Source organism: Thermobia domestica, chromosome 8 (genome assembly GCF_964235325.1).
Source record: "Thermobia domestica chromosome 8, izTheDome1.hap1.1, whole genome shotgun sequence".
NCBI classification, from domain to species: Eukaryota; Metazoa; Arthropoda; class Insecta; order Zygentoma; family Lepismatidae; genus Thermobia; species Thermobia domestica.
In genome coordinates, this window is record NC_137461.1 from 287739041 (window position 1) to 287758811 (window position 19771).

At 36.9% G+C, this 19771-nt stretch overlaps 1 protein-coding gene across 3 annotated transcripts in view; it reads left to right on the forward strand.

The window, feature by feature from the left end:
* Pak (serine/threonine-protein kinase PAK 3-like protein) overlaps nucleotides 1-19771 on the forward strand; it is a 77449-nt gene that overhangs the window by 2554 nt on the left and 55124 nt on the right. For all 3 annotated transcript variants that reach the window (XM_081769932.1, XM_081769934.1, XM_081769933.1), the window contains exons 2-3: nucleotides 6225-6339; nucleotides 12146-12344. In XM_081769932.1, the coding sequence (XP_081626058.1) occupies nucleotides 6284-6339; nucleotides 12146-12344 (255 nt within the window). In that variant the 5' untranslated portion in view covers nucleotides 6225-6283. The remainder of the gene's footprint in view (nucleotides 1-6224; nucleotides 6340-12145; nucleotides 12345-19771) is intronic.

Consider the following 19771-nt stretch of genomic DNA (forward strand, 5'->3'; position numbering starts at 1 on the left):
GTTACACAAGTAAAAACATTATACAAAATTATACACAAATCGGGAAATTCCCGCCTTAGCCAGTGGGTAAATCCTGATTACTTTAAATATATTTGTATGTAAAATTTTAAGGTCAACGTATAATCGCTACGCTAAAACTGAGGTATTAAATTACAAACTTGGTATGAAGATATCATTCAATAAAATAAAAACCAAGTCAAATCCAAGCTGATGTTGGAAGCTACGTAGGAAGTTGATAAATTTTGCCAATTTCTATCAATATATTTAAGCAACCTTGGCTTCTTTATAAAACAACAGGCATTCATTCAAGTAGAAATATATAATTTGGTTTCATTTCGTATGTTTAGGCTTAACATCCTTATGAAATACCAAAGTTATCACGGAGAGAAGACTTTCGCTTAGAGGGACACCTCGAATCGCTACTTGGTTTACACTTGAAACATGGGTTGTGGTTCGACCGAGAATTGAACAGGAGACCCCTTGCTTAAAAGGTGAAAAGTAGATAAACGTAATTCGGATGGTTTGATATGTGGAAACCAAAGCTGGTTTAAACCAGCCAACCCTGCTACTAACGTTTATCAGTGTCATTTCACATCATCAACACGATGATCACATTTAAATACACAGCGCAGTAATTTAAAATCGAGACTGATTTTTATTTATTTTTTCAATATTTGGTGCAGCTGTGCAAGTGCTCTGTAGGGTTTACCCTAGTGACCCCGTAGTTTTGATCTTTTTGTTGGTATATTTTTGGTACAGCTAAGGTGATCACATTGAAAATGATTTTTATCAGATTTTGGACTTACCTTGTGCGAAGTAGATGCTTTCACGTTAAGGTATACAACATTCAACGTAAAACCTTTATAAAATTCTGAATGCACCGTATGAATAAAAAACTTGCCTTAGCTTGAGATAATTATCCATATGTGCAGGTATTACCAGTAAATATGTAAATACATTAATAAAACTGGGGGCATGGTGCCTCAGTGGTACAGCGTTCACCTCCGATGCTTAGGGTCCCTGGTTCGGTCCCAACTCGTGCCGTGTGGAATTTGTGGTGGACAAACACCGTGCTCGTGGATTTTTCTTGGGGTTCTCCCGTCCCATCACCACCGTCTTCTTTAGCCTAACCGGCATAAGCATGGGACGTAAAACTTAAAAATTTCATTTCATTTCATTAATAAAACTATTAGTATTTTTTTTTTACCTTTGATGGTAACACAAGTATTCTTCAGTAAAACTTGGTTTTCCAACAATAATAGTTTAGTTCAGTCATTTGTTGCTTCTGTTCAAATAAGCATTCTGTAGAATCAACACCAGCAATATTTTAAGAATTCTTCTCAGCTTTAAGAAGCTTAATGCTCGAAGTTCCAAGGACTACGTAACGCTTACTGTTTCAATTTATGAATTCAAACATCCGTACTAGTGAAAGTTTCGATGTATAGTAAAGAAAGCTGCATTTTCGGGAAAAACCCGTCATGAAAGAGGTGCTCGGTCGGGAAGTTCCCGCAATTGAACGCACAAAGCATCGGAAGTGAATACTTCAACAATGAAAGCATTTACTTTACGCTGGAAAATATTTATTCATATAAGACATTTTGAAACATTTATTTTATAAACATGAATTATGTCTTTGCTATAAATTAATATATTTGGCACTAGTATTCATAGGCTGATATTTAGTATCTCCCCCAATCTTCCACATATAAGATTTACAGTGTGTTACTTTACAAAATATAGCTGAGCTAGGGACAGCTAGCAAAGGGAGTTAGAAGCCCCCAGGGCCCTTGAACTTCTGCCTTTATCACAATTTAGACAAAATCAAGGTACTCGGTTCTGGAACCATGAAACGAGTTGCGGGAGATACTAAATGCCATCCGTATTTATATTTGGCGAACGTCACGGAGGCTCCCGGGATGACTCGATCTACATTTGCTCGTTTGCTTGTACCACACACACTATAGGGTACAACTTTCAATCTTTTAAGTTGAAATTTTCAGACTAGAAGCACGAGACATCCTAAATTAGTTGTATATATTTTCGCGGGGTCCAACATAAAATTTCAAAATCGTGGTCATTTATTCGAAAGCAGTGAATAGAAGATTGTTGCAAGTTGTGACAATGGCAGTCTTGAAATATAAATCACATTTTGACACTTTTACCCTAAAGACATTGAAATATTTCGAAATAATCCAATTAAACCCGAAAAAGCCATATGGGGCCCAAGTTTTTCAAGGAACTGTTCTTTTCAGACCCTGGTCCGCTGTGGTGGAAACAGGGTTTGCCCAAGTGGGCCCATTTCGACTCACCTGAAAAATACCACTTTAAAACCCACGTGGGTTTTTGAGCTTTTTGTTAGTGTATTATTGGTACAACTAAGGTGATCACATTGAAAGTGATTTTTATCTGATTTTAGACTTTCCTTGGGAGAATCAGGTGCTTTCTCGTAAAGGTATACAACAACATTCAACATAAGACCTTTATAAAGTTCTGAAAGCACTGAATGAAATATATATATACAACCTGAGATAGTTATAGGACAAATTATTGTATGGATTATGCGTATAGCCTATTCGAAGTAAAATATGCAATTTCGTACTTTAGAAAGTACTTTCCGTAAATAGTGTGCTCGTGGACTCGGCGACACCGAGAGGCGTTATCACTCATACCTTTGACGGGTTTAAGACCATAGGTGCCGGTACTAATAGTAAATATATAAATACATTAGTAAAACTATTAGTATGATTTCTTACCTTTGATGTAAAACACAAGTATTCTTCAGTAAAATTTGGTTTTCCAACAACAACAGTTTAGTTCAGTCATTTGTTGCTACTCTTCAAATAAGCATTCTGTAGAATCAACACCAGCAACAGCGTAAAAATTCTTCTCAAATTTAAGAAGCTTAATGCTCGGAGTTCCGAAGACTATGTAACGCTTACTATTTCAAGTGCTGAATTCAAATTTCCGTACTAGTGGAAGTTTTGATGTTCAGTAAAGAAACCTGTATTTTCGAGAAAAAAAAAATCTGCCTTGTGAAAGAAAAGCGCTCGGGAAATTCCCGCAATTGAATGAAGAATCATCGGAAATGAATACTTCAACAATAAAACTATTTATTTTACGTTGGGAGATATTTAATTTCATTTAAGACATTTTGAAACAATTACTTTATAAAAATATGAAATTATATCTTTGTTAATTGTTTTAAGTTAATTTTCAGGAAAGAACCGTCTTGCAACAAGTGCTCGGCAAATTCCCGTAATTGAGCGCACTAATTATCGGAAGTGAACTTCAACAGTAAAGACATTTATTTTACGCTGGAAGATGTTTATTTCATACAACATGAATTGTATCTTTGTTTTAAATTAATAGACCCCTTTTGGTATTCATATTTGGAGAACGTCAGTCAGGCTTCTGGATGACGTGATCTACATTTGTTCGTTTGTCTGCCAAGCTCCTTCATGGCTAAGCGGTTAGCATACGCGTCTTCGGAGTGGGCGACCCGAGTTCGATTCCCAGTGGGAGCTCATGTGATTTGGATTACACGTGAATCAGTAGGTCCCGTCCCATATACCCTTGCAGCAGAAAGGAACGTTAAACACAAAATCAACTCAACTCGTTTGTCTGCCTCTGCCACACACACTACGGGATGCAACTATCGGTCTTTTAAGGTTGGTTTAAAGGAACAAGTTTTGCCGTTAAATGGCATTACAGTCTTCATATCTCTCCCATGTATTTTTTACCTTTCACGAAAATTCCCGAGTTCTCTTACAAATTTCAACCTACATACTTCAAATTTTTAGAAAAGGAACTTCATAATCTTTCGAAGACAATAATTCGTGCTGATTTTTTATTTAGAATTTTCTCCATTGTTGAAATGACTTGAGTGTTGAAATGATATCCAAACCTTTAACAATAGAACTGTTTCAACAATGAAGAAAATTCTAAATTAAAAAATCGGCACGGATTGTTCCCTTTACTAGGTTGTGAAGTTCCTTCTCTAAAAATTTGAAGTCTCTAGGTTGAAATTTATAAAAGAAATTGTATATTTTCGTAAAAGGTAAAAAATACATGGGAAAGATACGAAGACTGTAAGGACATCTATTGGCAAAACTTGTCCCTTTACACTAACCTTAAGATAAAATTTTCAGAGTATAAGCACGAAACACTCTAAATTTCCTGAATAGATTTTGGCGGCATACCAACGTAAAATTTCAAAATGGCTTTTTTTTTTTTTTTTTTTTCAAAATAGCGAGTGTCCACGCTACAAAGCGCAATTTTCAGTCTTTTAAGTTGGAATTTTGACGGTGGACGCACGAGATATGCTAAATTTGCTGTATAGATTTTCTCGGCGATCCAATGTAAAATTTCAAAATGGCGGCCATTTTTCCAAAACAGCAGTGCATAGAAAATTGTTGCAAGTTGTGACAATGACAATCTTGAAATATAAATCACATTTTAACACTTTTACCCCAAAGACATTGAATTTATCCCATGCAAGTGTATTTACATGACAGGCGTTTCAGGGAGGAATGGGAGTCAATTGAAGAGACAAACATCCGGGTGTAGTAAGGACAGTAAAAACACAGGCATTGGTGGAAAAAGTAGGGCACTGATCACGGAAGACCGAAATGCGTCACTGCAAATCCTTGAGGAGTTGCACGTGAATAAATAAGCTGTGTGCCAATAATAAATCAAGATCTCATCAAGAGGAGGGTCTGTGCGTGTTTCGTACCTCATTCCTTAACAAATGACTAACAAAGGGACAGGGTTGATCAGTCCAAAGAATTGATTGCTACCGCCAATAGGGATCCTAACTCCCTCCTGAATATCATTGTTTGTGTAGAATGTTAATGGTTACAAGTGTAGATAACGGTTGGCAAAAACCATGGTTTTTATTGAAAAAAAATAAAAAAACCGTGCTGTTTTGTTTAAACCAGGTTTTTTTGGTTTAAATAATTTGCCCTATGTGTTTATATTACATATGGACAGAAATAAGTTTGCTACACCTTGCTGTTATTATGCAACAACAGGGTTATGCTGGAAGGGGTCTTATAAGCTTAAACCGGGATCCAAACAGCTTCCCGGCCTACATCCGAGAGAAACTGTCTCCCATTTGGACTCGAAACCGGGAGTAATTGGCCACAAATGCAATGAGTCTGCCGACTCACTCACGAAGGACTCCTGATAAAAATACGTTGTACTGATCTTTACATACTTGTTACTATAATTGTCAAGAGTCATTTCAGGACAAAAAGATAAATAGTTGCACAAGTGCAACCATTATTCAGAATTACATATAAATCGGTTAGCCATTGGGAAAAGCCTGTTATTACTTTAAATGCAAAGCAAATCCTGTTATTGCTTTGCATGTAAAATCTAAGGTCAACGTATCATAATCAGTACGCTAAAACTGAGGTATTAAATTCCAAATTTAGTATGTAGATATCATTCAATAAAATTAAAACGAAGTCCAATCCAAGCTAATGTTGGAAGCTACGTAGGGAGTCGATAAATTTTGCCAATGTCTGTCGATATATTTAGGCAACTTTTGCTTCTTTATAAAATAACAAGCATTCAGGCAAGCAAAAATATACAATTTGGCTTCGTTTCGTACGTTTAGGCTTAACATCTCTATGTAATACCAAGGTTATCAAGAAGACTCGCTTTAAAGTGACTTCCGAACCGCTACTTGGTTTACACATGAAAGGATTGTGGTTCGACCGAGAATTGAATGTGGGACACCTTGATTAAAAGGTGAAAAGGAGATAAAATTAATGCAGATGGTTTGATATGTGTCACCATGAAGTTCACACGATTTAAAGCATTTTTCGTTTTTTTTGTTTTGTTTTGTTTTGTTTTGTTTTTGTTTTGTTTTTGTTTTGTTTTGTTTTGTTTAAACCAGCCAACCCTGATAGATAACATAAACAGTGTAATATATTTTTTGTTATGCCACTGTTGAGATACAAGAACAGTGTGAAGACTCTGCACAAGTAACGACTTAAGCGTTATGGCTTTAAGAAAGAATGCTTGGATAGTACATTCGAAATATTGGAAGAAAAATATTACAATTGTAAGGACCATTATTCACATTATTACAAATTCTTTACTAATATGATAGGAGCTTCTTAGATTGAGGTACCTATGCATTTATAACTTCAGAGAGGAAATCAGAATTACCGTTTGAAATTTTTTCTGATAGTAGTTCTTCTTCTTTTCCTTTCCAGTGCAGTCGTGCTTGTTGTAGTGAAGAATTTTTGATAGTTGACTGTACATTTTGAAGAAAATGTCGGAGGAAGAGGATAAGCCTCCAGCACCACCAGTTCGTCTGACAAGTAACAGGTAGGTTGTTAACACTTTTTCATAATGTATTCTTTCTATATGGTTGTAGTACTCTGGACACGATATTCAAATAATTTTTTTCACCCATGTTGCTTTATTAAACGAACTAGATAACTTGAGCTGCCATCATCATCATCATCTAAGATGTAGGCCGAAACTAGAACTCCTAACCGTTACAGTTAAGAGAGTTGCAGGCGCCGAGTAGATCTACAGTATCAAGGAACAGCGTAATATACGAGGTCCCTCGTGGCTAAGCGGTTAGCGTACGCGCCTTTGGCGTGGGAGACCCAGGTTCGCTCCCTTACGGGAGCTCGTGTGGTTCGGATTCCGCGTTAAGCTGTAGGTCGTCGTCTTATCTAGCCTCGCTGCTGAAAGGAAAGCTGTACTGAAAATCAGATTAAATCACCTCATTATGTTGCTGCAAATGCATAACCATTTAACCAATGTAGGTTCCTCAGAATGCACATAGTGATAGGGTTGCCAACTGGCCGAAAATATTGCTGTTACTTTGATTAAGGCCGGTGACAGGTACAAACTTCTTACCAACCTTTTTATGGCCGGTATTTTGAAATCTAATCCAGAATAAAACATCGAAATTCTTCAGCAGTGCCTTCACAAATACAAATTTCCGCTGTATTATACATAAAGCGATGTATTTTTTAATCCATGACAGTTTTTTTTTAAAATTTATTTATTTAACATAAGAAATTTGGTAACTTCTGAAAGCATTTGTATCTGGTTCAGAGTGTAAATATAAAAGGTAATTTTCATTCTGTAAATCCAAAATTGTCGCTTTTCACAATTTATCAACGATTAATATATTTTGTTTATCTGTTAAGGTAATTTTAAAGAGATGACAGGAACTGTGCCAGGGAAAATTTGAAATTTACTTTAAGGAATTTTATACATTTATTGAGAGTGAAAAGAGACTTCTTAAAGCAATTTCCTGTAGTTGAAGTGTAAGTTTAAAGAATAAATTTCATTTTGTAAATCCAAAATTGTCATGTAAGGATTAATACCCTGTTGTTCACCTGTTTCGATAATTTTAAAATCGCAGTTACTTGTAAATGCAAGAAAATGATCAATACCGACTTCAGTTTCTCATTTTTAGCACAATGTATCTATTAAGCTTATTAGTGAATGTACTAAGGGTAACAGAATACAGGTGCTAAATACGCTTCTGTCCACGATAGATTTCCTTCACATGGATGGGTCGGAATAGAGATTCTTCACACTTAGTCTTTCCAGCCTTAGAACAAAGTAGACGTAAACAAAGCGAAATGTATTACTCCGCGGCTCTTACATGCTTCGGTGAGAGACGTGAACAGCAAGGTCATCTGCTAGCTTAATGTCGTCGCATAATTTCCAAAGTGTAAGGCTCCGTTGGTTGTTAAATAATAAACACACTGACACTGACATGTTGGAAATAACATTTTCTTAAATCGTTATATAAACGATATTGTCTCTGTTCCTGTTGTCCTCTTTTGTGTTTTATAACACGAGACGAAGATGGATTATTGCCACTCATCGTCGCCATGAAACTCTGTATTCTACAATTCAAATGAGCGGAGTCGGCGCGCGAACGCATACGCATGCGCAGTAAATACTATATGTCCAAGTTGGGTGAGGTTGAAATAAAGCTACATCCATTGTTAAATATTACATTTACTGCGTTTCTTATCACAAAATAAAGGATAAATTCAGATATTTTTATTCACATTAATATTTTAGTAGGAATTATATTGCGGTAGCATACTAGTGCAGTGAGACTAACAACCAATCACTTGTCATCGACCTATTGGTAGTCAGGTGGGTTTGTTTACATCTACTTTTTTCTAAGGCTGGAAAGAGAATAGACCTGTATCATAGGGAATTTTGAGGGGGTGCTGGTAATTTTATTTTCCAGAGTTGGGACTTACTGGGTACTTAACCTTACGTACTGGGTATATCCGGGACCATAGGCCGACTCCATTGGGAGTGAAAATACAAAGAAATGCAAAGTGAGGAAAGTTGCTGAAGAAAGAAGTGGATTGCTCAATCTAAAATGAGAGAATTTTTCCAATCGCACCAGCCGTTTAGGTTTCACGCTAGTAAGGGGTCCTGTGTAAAATAAAAATGTAACGTTTCCATTTCAGCACGCTCTTCGAACAGAACATAAGAGCATGCAAACACGACAAGGGGAACGTTCACATTGTTATATAAGGGAGCCTAGAATACCACGAATTCATTCCCAACAATGCCGTACTGTTGATATGGTGAAGACCAAAGAGAACATTATAAATTTTATTTATTTTTATTTAATATGTATCTTAAAATAGAAGATACGAATAAGGTAATTGAATAAGAGTTTTGTGACTGGAGTGTAGCTTCTGTAAGAGCCCAGAGCTTCTGAGGATTATTTTTCTTTCTTAATTACTATATATAGTACTATTGGTAATACTACATATATATAACAAAATTTTCGACGTAGAAATTGAATTTAGACACTTTTTGAACTTGTGTTACAAGATGGCAAAATTATATTGTTGTCTCTTTGTACAGAAACACTTTAATTGTAACAGTCACCACGACATTTATGATTAACACCTCTCACGGGGACTTCAAGAACCCCGTGACGTAGCTACCTTTCTCATCATAGATTTCCACGTGTTTCTAATTTTGCTCCAGGTATAATTTTGATTCATAACAGATCAGTGAAGATCAAGTAAATCGTGCTTGCGTGTTGCCATGTTTGCTAGTGGCACTATTCTTGCAACAGAACAGTGTTGCCAGGTATAATATTTTTATGACTAGAACTATCTTGGCAATTGCATGTTTTAATTTAAGAATGTGAACGTTTAAACGTAAGTCTACAAATTCCGGGGCAATTCTGTATTCCGAAGAATTGTGCTAGGGCACAACATAGTAATAAAGAACAATCCGGATTATATGCGAACCGTATTCATATTCCACTTTAAACTATAGATGTAGTCCTTTATAGCCTCATTGCTGACAATGGGCGTAAGTACAATCTGCATAGATGATGATCCTGCGGCTGTCTCGGCAGGCCTTTCAGGTTATGATTCATTACTAGTTGAATATAATGTATCATCTCGTTCGAGCTTTCTAAGTAGTGACAAGTTACTATTAATGAGCAAAGTCCTGTAACTATAGATATTTGTCAATTTAGTGGATACGCGTAGAAAAGTGCAACTTACGAGATCAACATGGCATTGTACCACGTTTTGCCCTTAGAACAGATGCAACGTAGAATAAAGTCATAGAGGCTGTGAATGGTAGCAATTGACATACGAGCGTGCAGTGCATCACTGAGTTCCGTGAGAGAGAAGGCGGAAATCTGTACTGAAATCGTGATATTGAGGTCCGGGATTGGGTGGATCAGAGGAGGTGTTCAATTTCAGCCCGATGTTCCTCAAACCACGTCGCAATAGCTATGGGGACATTATCATCTGGAATATCACGAAGAAATTAAATGTCGACTAAAAGCAGGGAATTCGTGTTGTTATTCAGTTAAAAATCTCTTGTCTTCGCGAATCGTGTAAAGTAGAGAAATTTGAAGCTTAAAATATATAAAACGTTAATCATGCCTATTGTTTTGTATGGTTGCGAAACATGATCGCTTAAAGGAAGAACGCAAACTGAAAGTATTTGAGAACGAGATTCTGAGACGAATATTTGGACTCAAGAGGAACGGGAATGGCGGAAACTTCATAACAAGGAACTGTATAATTTATACAATTTAGCAAACATTGTTAGGGTCATCAAATCTAGGAGGCTCAGGTGGGCAGGTCATGTAGTCAGGATAAGAAGAAAGAAGGAACGCTTTCAAAGTTTTAACTGGAAGACCAATTGAAAAACGACCATTAGGAAGACCTAGGCGTAGGATGGATCTCGCAGAAATAGGAATACAAAGTAGAAACTTGATCCAGTTGGCTAAGGACAGAAGTCAATGGACAGCTTTTGCAAATGCCGAATTGAACCTCCTGGTTCCATAGGCCATAGAGTTAGTTATATGGCGTTATTACTCGGAAACATCATTTGGAGCATAGGACAAACATAATCCACTATGGCGACATAATCACAGACAGTAACGCGATCGGTAAGCGTCAGAATATTACGATTGAAAATTAGAATATTACGATCTACACCGTCACAGATCCGGGAGCTCGAGAATATTTCACTGTTGAGCGGAGAAAACGTGGATAATACGCTTCTTTGGCCATACATACACACGGTTCGTAATTTAAAATAAGATAAACGATAAGTTATCCGGCCATATCACTCACTTCTAGTGATCATCGGTCCATGTTGCATATTTGTGGTACCATTGACATCGTACTAAAGCGTAATGGTTTGTTATCAGCGTTTTTCCTCGTGCAACCCGGCTCCTCATGGTCATGCTATTAACTCACGGCAGACTGTGATTCTGGACACAGGCTGTGAGAGTTCCTGATTGGAGTCCCTCCGCCACCTGCACCGCAGTCTCACGACGGTTATGAGTGACAAACTGCCTTAGTGAAGTGATGCCAACCTAAAACATTATAAAATCTCATCTCGAGAGGCAGAAAATCACATTTTGCCTATAAATTTTCCTCGTTATACTAGTTACAAACATGATATGATAGGAAAAATTAAACTTGTGTGTTGCTCTTTACTACAGCTAAATATATAATATTTATTCGTAATTTTCGATATTCTATCTTTATAAAACAGTTTGTGAATACACTTTCCTTAATCGAAAACAAATATATTTTATTGTTAGAAATACAATATCTATAACAGGACTTTGTGTCATCAACTTCTACTGAATATAGCGATGATTGAAAAAATAAATAAAAGCATAGTTCTTCACGTATTTTTTGAAGAACGTCTTGAAAATTGAGTGTTTCTTGTTTGGTATTTTACTTTTTTCTTTCGTTTGTTTGATCTTCTATTTCATTTTTTTAAATACACGAGCACAAATTGTCTTGGTGTTTGGTTTTTGAGCATTAAGTGATATAATTAACTTACTTCACAGACTACTTTCCTCGATGAAATGAAGACTTCAGATGTGATAATCAACATTGATTTTGCTCTTATTCATAATTCATTGTGTCTACTGTAAAGCCCGTAGAGAATGTTATTCACGTGAATTTTGTATGTGTGTGCATGTATGAAAAATCCCATATATAATGTTCTTTATCTCTTTCTGAGAAAATAACCTCTAAAAATCCTATGAAATGGGATTTTTCCCACAGGTTGGCATCATTGCGTTAATAGTCCGCGGGGCCTATAATGGCTGATAAGCACTCACTGTGGCCAAATGATACCTTTTCCCTGGTGCCTCCTGCTGTCCTTCCAATGGAGAGATTGTGTCCATCGTATGCCCACATTTGAGACTTGAATTCTGTTCACTGGCCCAATGGATGCCCACTCTTTCAGTTTTTTAACTCTGAATTCTTCTACTTTCTTTTTGTGTAAAAGAATCAATCTTATTGCAGGAGTGGACTGTGAAACTGTTTCGACAAAGTCTACTGCACGTTGAATAGCCTGTACTGCTTGCTTAGATAGGTTGTGTTTAGTGACATGATGTTTCACTAGACCTCCGATCCCATCACATAGCCCTTTTCCATGCCCAGTTGTACTGAAAATCCATTCTGAGGGAAAGTTTATGAAGTTGAAAGCGGTTCTTAAAATTATTAGCAGCCCATCGGATAAAATGAAATTACACTTACAAATACGTTAAGGTTTATACAACGCAATAAAGGTAAATAACTTATTTTATCCGTCAATATGTTTACAGTAATGTTTTATAATCTTTTTTCAGGGGTGATCCAACTCCTAATCTGCCTGTGGACATGCGGCCTTTGCCCAAGGAACCGGAAGGAGAGGAGAAGAAAAAGAAGACTCTGAAAGGGAAGATGAATAAGAAACAGAAGGATAGTGAAAAACCGAATATTTCGTATCCAACTAATTTTGAACACACTGTTCATGTTGGATTTGATGCTGTAACAGGCGAATTTACCGTAAGTTACATTCATTGATTGTATACTCTGTAGGTTATAAAAATAGAAATACTTAAGGTATTTTTTGTAGATTTTTATTATTATGCGTTTCTAGTCTTCTGTGACTATTCGTTCGCATCTGTTACCTTAAGAGTATCTTTAATATTTTGTTTAGAAAACATTTCGTTGCTTGGTGTACTTTATTGAAGTATACGGTGTATGTGATAATCTTTAGCTTTAGTAGTTTTAGTATCTTCCGCGATATTTTTGAATTAGGTTGTCATGTCCTGATGCTTATACTATGTGCTTACTGTATTTTGTGATTTAGTTTCGTGTTTGTTTTGTAACGAAGTACACACATAAAACTCGATATAATGTAGCTTTTAATTTTTAGAAGTAAAATTAATGAGTGGATAGCATCCATTGTTGTGTTGAATTACCATTTAGAAACAGTTCATTTTCGTTTAATTCGTTACGTATATTAACAATAACTGATAATAAGACAGTATGTACATTTGTTTACATTATGTATTGCGTAGTGGATATGAAGTTTTATTTGTTATATAAGCAATTAAACCCTCATTTGTGTTTATTCCATCGAGTGTAGTTATCTTAAAAATTAGGTTTATTAGAAGAAATGCAATTTGTTACTACACAAACTTTTTTTTTTTTTTTTTTTTTTTTTGTCATTTTCGTGAGATTTTACTCAGCACTGGATACACCGAATAATGACAAAACAATTGAATTACTATTTTATTTTACAGTAGATGAAGTTTCGTAGATCCCTGCACCAAATGACAGTTTTTTCTTAGTGACTGCACAAATGTCTAAGGACAGTGACAGTTGTCATTGATCTCGCCATGTAATTGAACTGTCGGGGCTTGAAATCTACTTACTTCTGAGGAACATTTCACCTTCTTCTTCTTCTTCGTCTTATTATTATTATTATTATTATTATTATTATTATTATTATTATTATTATTATTATTATTATTAAGAAAAAAGCCTTCCAGATACGAATGATATGAGGCCATTTTAACGGAAAATATCAAGAAGGGACTATTATAAGGAAATCAGAATAAGACAGTCTGATCGCTAGTTGCGGAGACTTAAAAACTCCAATTATTCACTTGCCGGGCGGATGTTGCACTAATTTAATTACGAGCAATTCTGTCCTTTTCCTCTGTGATACGTTATTATTACGCCCGTATTGTCCAGCCCTGCTGGCAGTTACTTTTGGAGATACTTAGATGCTGAGCTCCTCCGTGACTAAACGGTTACCATACGCATCTTTGGCGTGGGAAACCCGGGTTCGATTCCCGGCGGAAGCTCATGTTCGGATCACACGTTAATCAGTAGGTCCACGTCTCATATAGTTTCGCTGTTGAACAGGACGTTAAACTCAAAATCAATCCAACTCTATTTAGATGATATTTTAGTTGACGTGCAGTATATTGAGATACACAGTGCGACAATTAGAGAGCAAGTCTTAGAGTTCAAAAATAAATAACAAATGGAATCGCCTCAGTAAAGTAGGAATCACCTTTGTCCATACAGAGCTTAACATGATCCAGTAAGTTATGCAATGACTTCCGGAAGTCCTTGACTGTAATGGTATCACTATGATCTGGATTGACAAACATTGGCAAATAACCAATTCTTCAGCGGTGCATTAATTTGGGGAAAAGAAAGTAATCCCAGGGGAAGAGGTCTGGCGAGTATGTAGAGTATAGTAACACTTTCTGGCGGTAAGAACTCACGAACAATCACTGCGTTATGTGTTCGTTTCTCCTTTGCCGTTACGGAAGCGCACGTAACATGCACACAGCTTTCCACTTCTATAAATCCTTCGTTATTTGACAAACGGTCTCGTTATTCACTTCCGTGAGGTCCAATATTACTCTGGGGTTTGTATTTCGGCCATCAAAATAATATCTCGGATTCTCTAAATCATTGCAATTATTTTGACAGACCTGGTGGGACTTTGTAGTCTTCCACAAATTCGGGGGCGCGGTGGCTCAGTGGTAGAGCGTTCACCTCCGGTGCTTGGGGTCCCTGGTTCGAACCCAGCTCGCGCCGTGTGGACTTTGTGGTGGACAAATATCGTGCTCGTGGTTTTTTTCGGGGTTCTCCCGTTTCCTCCCACTTCTTCATTCCACCACTTTCACTCATCTCTCATCAACACCGTCTCCTTTAGCCTAACCGGCATAACTGTGGGACGTAAAACTTCATTTTTTTCATTTTATTCTTTCTTCCACAAATTCCCTCCCAGCACTGCACCTCTTATGCCATCGATAAATACAGTTGTCTCATAAACCTTTTTCAACATCTTAAAAATGTTTCTGTTAGTTTTTCCTAAGCGCATACTTCGCGTGATGTCGCTTTGTTCGATTGTTCAAACGGTGACGAGGTATAACAACACCAGCCTTATACTTAGGCGCATCACGCGCCATATTCTGGCAATTGGCCAAGTTGGAAATTCATGCACATGTTTCCAGGGTCGCACACGAAATTCACCACTATGAAAAACTTGCTTGGCAAAACTTAACTTCATAGAAAAAGTTCATATATTTTTGATTCCCGCACTGTGTATTTAAAGCATTTCAGTAGTATATATATATATATACCGGGTGATCCAATAAGAACGTACCAGGCTTGTATCGCAGCTAATACTGCACGTAGAGCCTTCAAACAAAAAATTGCATTACCAAATCGTATGTGTAGAGTGCAATAAAAATAGTAGCGAGACCAATGGCATCTCGTGAATACCTCCAACGGGGGGACAACTTCAGAATTTGCAATGGAAAGTTTTTGTTTGAAGGCTCTATGTGCAGTATTAGCTGCGTTATAGGCCTGGTACGTTCTTATTGAATCACCCGGTGTATATATATATATATATATATATATATATATATATATATAATATAATATAAAAGGAGGAAGACTCATCAGCAAATTGAAAATTAGGTTTGAGTCCCTACCAGTTCAGCAAGCAGTCAGGTTTATTTCTTGTTCCAATATCGTTGTACCTAATTATATTAAACTGCATATTATATGATAAAATATTTGTTAGGACAAAGTTGACAGATTTATATTTAAAGACAACATGCTAACGTTTGCTTATTAGAACGAGGAGAAACTTGAATCGAGGTGGTCACTCGTAGAATTTCGATCTCAAAGTTTTCGATTACCAAGCTCAACGTTCGATCTCCTCAAAATGAACTGGAGGAAATAGAAGGTTATCTTTATTTTCGTAGGCCACGTGTGCTAACCTGAGTGTCCAAAATTATCCTCTTTTACGTTAGCTGTACCACTTTTGGGAAACTTCTTTCGTTTATCTTACAACCTTAGTTAGTTTTTGTTCACATTTGACGAAATTATTAACCTGATTTTTATATGAAAGAGGCAGATATATTAGGGCCCATAAGAGAAAGTTATATTTGAAATTATTCTGCCTCTAGGTAAGAATGTTCATAAAACTTAAAAAGCAGCATTTACTCTTTTTTATGTTTTCTGTAGTTTCGTAATCAGTATCAACTTTTTTAAATCTGGTCCTGATATATGAGAATGTTGCGTCTCAGAAGCTGTTGTTAATGAAGAAGTTCCGATTACAGATTCAGATTTGGCGCGCAAAAATGAAAAAAAAAAAAAAAAAATCAGTGGTAGTTTTTTAAAACTCCCCCTTGACACATAAATTGTACGTCCAGATACACACGTGTAACACTGGGTTTCATAAACTGTACATTATTATGAACCTCCGATTATAAATTTAAAAATACATTTTTAAAAAAGTTACTTTTTATCCATGGGACAATTTTGTTAATAGTTGAATATAGTTGATGTGATATCCTTGAATAAATACAGAGGGAAATTGAAGTGCATGAAAACACAATTGTAAGCCTTGTATCCTATCATTTCCAAAGTTTGTCTGCAGCTCGCAGAGATCAGAAACGTGGGTGTTCTATGAAAACAGTTTTGGGGGAAGTATTATGTGGAGGAAATTCCAGTATTAAAACTTCACAAGTTCATATCACTGAATATAATGCGAGTGATAAGATCCAGCTGTGTGGGGACGGCGCTCGTATGAAAATTAGGCGTGGGGTGTACACGTTCTGGTTGGATAGACTGAGAAGTAGTGACGGTAGGATAACAGAAAGCTGAATTTTGGACGGTAGTTAAAAGCAATCCGACTGAAATTGAATTAGCAAAAGATAGGATTTGCTGGCGAGGTTTCGTTTCTGCGGCGATGAACTCTTAATGAAAATGAAATATAGAAAGCGTTCTGACTTTTTTTTTTTTAATACTAAATGTTACACCAATGTACAGGTATACCCTACCAGGGGGCGTCAGGCCTCGGCCATTGTCCCAAATGAGCAACTAACAAGTATCATTGGATCCACTAGTGTACATGGTACTTCAGCGTGCAAAGTTAGTTAATTGGGTTTCCTAACTACATGTCGATTCGAACAACTTTGCCGGAGGAAGTGGGGGAACAGCCCTTCTCCAAAATGGCGAATTGCATGGGCCATTGGGTCCAGGATGAGGTACACGATACCTCGACGTGCACGTGTTATTTCACTACGAATTTAAACGACATGAAATTGGCAGGAAAGAGAATCAATAGTCGACCCAGAACTCGTGAAGTTCCTTATTTGGGTTGAACTCTGCTGGATCGTAGCCATACCGTTGGATTCGGTACCTTGGTACGTCGGTGCAGAGTCGGAAGTCAGCTTACCTTAATGCTCGGGTACCATACACTGCAGATGTTGATATATCAAAGGCACAACAGAGAGAGACTCTATCTTCGGTATCTCCTGGAATGGGCGTATCCCATTCCCCTATTTGTGATCTGTGGTTACGTGCTTATGGCATAGAAAATGATTTTTTTTTAAATCTATTTTGAGAAGCGGCCAAGCACCAAAATACCAAGGAATTACGGGCCAGTGTAAACGTGTAAGATATCGGCTTAGAAGGACGCTCTGCCTGCCGCTTACCAGAAAACCACTTTAGTAGAGACCACTCTATATCAACTATACCAATTTATTTACACTAGTGAAAATATTTTCGGAAACCTGCTGCTTTCATCTTCGTTCGCTGCAAGTACGAGAAATTAGAATACACTAAACACATAATTGAGAGTCTTTTGTTGAATAAAACGTAAATTATACAGGGTGTTAATGAACTATACCGACAGACTGTAAGAGGCGATTCCTTACATGAAAATAAGAGAAAAAGTTTATATGGACCTGTGGGGAAAAGCGCATAGTTTCAGAGCTAGGACTGTTCAAAATCGCGAAAAAGCCTAATTTCAACAGACCCTATTTCGAATACAGAGTATTCCATACAGGGTGAAATTCCCAGACATGCCATCAACCGAATTTTGAGGTATACTCTGACTTTATGATTGGTTCAAAGTAGGCAAACGATATGCCTTGATAGGAGTGAACACAGAATCCTTTGGCGCGATGTCGGAAATGTTAAGGATCGTCAACGGCACGGTTTCTCGTACTCGGGAAAACGCATGCTGCAATGTTTTCTTTCACGGTTATAAGTGAAGAAAACGTGAAATATATCGTGACAAAAAACATTGCATCACCCATTATTCCGAACACAATAAAACATGGAGCTGCCAGTTCCTAACACTTCGACTTCCCTCCGAAGCTTTAGTGTCCATTGTTGTCAAGGCTTACCTTTTGCCTCCTAGGACCCTCTTCGAAATCAGGGTATATCTGAAAACTATATTGAAAGCGTATCTGAGAATTACACCCTGTAGGGAATACCCTGTATAACTATTGAAAATTGATGAAATTTGCACTTTTGAATTGAGTATGCGTGTCTTCCTTTACGCTGATAAGAACCACCATCAACAGTTTCTGGAATTCGAAATAGGGCCTACTGAAATTTAGCTTTTTCGCAATTTTGGACAGCCCTAGCTCTGATACTATGCACTTTTCGGCATAGGTCCATATGAACTTTTTCTCTTATTTTGATGTGAGCAATCACCTCTTACAGTTTGTCGATATAGTTCATTAACACCCTGTACATGTTAACTAATATACCATAAAAATATCACAATAACTGAATAACAGAAACACAACTTGTTTATCCATTATAACTAGGTGGTCTAGTGGCTAGCGTGTGTACTCTTTGGTGCACGTGGTCTCAGGTTCGATTTCTGTGAGAGCACTAAAATAATTTCAGAATCATTGATTTTCATTAATCATTTGTCTTCTTATAGCCTAAAGGACATAATCGTGGGACGTTAAACTAAAAGTATTCATTTCATTTTTACTATTAAACTATCATTTCAGAGAGTATGATCCACGTGAACTTTACTAAATTTTACCACATGGCCAGCTGCTCCGGTATCACGTCCTTGCGCTTATACGTAATATGAAATGTTAAAGTAAAGTTGAAACTTGATGAAACTTGAATTTTTGAACGAAATTATTGGTATTACAGTCCCAGTTCTCATCGAAGTTTCCTGATCCAAATTTAACTTACGCTTCTTCGTGCTGAAGATCTGTTTCGGTTATTTACAATTTGTGATATTTTCTGCAGTATGTTGGCAAACGTATAATTTACGTTTTATTTAATAAACGACCTATAAATTTATAGTTTAATTTGTATTGATAATTTTTCGCACTTGGAGTGACAGAGGATAAAGCACCAGCTTCTTTCAAAAATATTTGCGGTCCCGGATTCGATTCCCAGTGGAGCCGGTCAAAAGAGATGAAATCTTTCAATTTAACGTCCCACGTTATGCTTGTTAGGCTAAGGGAAACGGGATAATTAGGGCAAGTGAATAATCATGGAAGAATTGGTGGAATGCGAAAGTAGGAGGAAACGGGAGTACCCAGAAAAAACCCATGGACACGATGTTGTCCACCACAAACTAACTTAGCTTTGGTCGAACCAAGGACCCCATGTACCAGAGATACGCGCCCTACCACTGAGCTACCGTATGGAATCAATCAAAAAAGGTATACCAACTTTTTCAGGCGTCATTCTGAGTCAAATTTTCCCTGTGTTTTCCTCATTCACACCTGGGGAAATGCCGGGATTGTATCTATCATACAGGTCCCAGACCGTTTTCTTCCTCCCCCAGATAGTGTTCTCGCCGCGGGACGTCCTAAGGCGATAGGTGCCGGTAATGACCCAGAGATATGTATAAAGAAATAAAATAAATTTCGAAAATATTTCCTCTTGAATAAATACATTGACATTGTAAGGTTAATCATAGTTTAGAAAATATAGGATTACTGTACAATGTGGACTACAACAATATTTTCTTTCGTTATTAGTCAAATATAACTGATCAACGGATTAACTTTAGAAATTCGAATTAAATAATTGTTCGTTAATACCACTTGTGCGTGCACACTGAATTAGGTGTAATTTAAACTTATCGTAGTAAAAGTGTACTTAGAAGTATGATAGGTTATGTT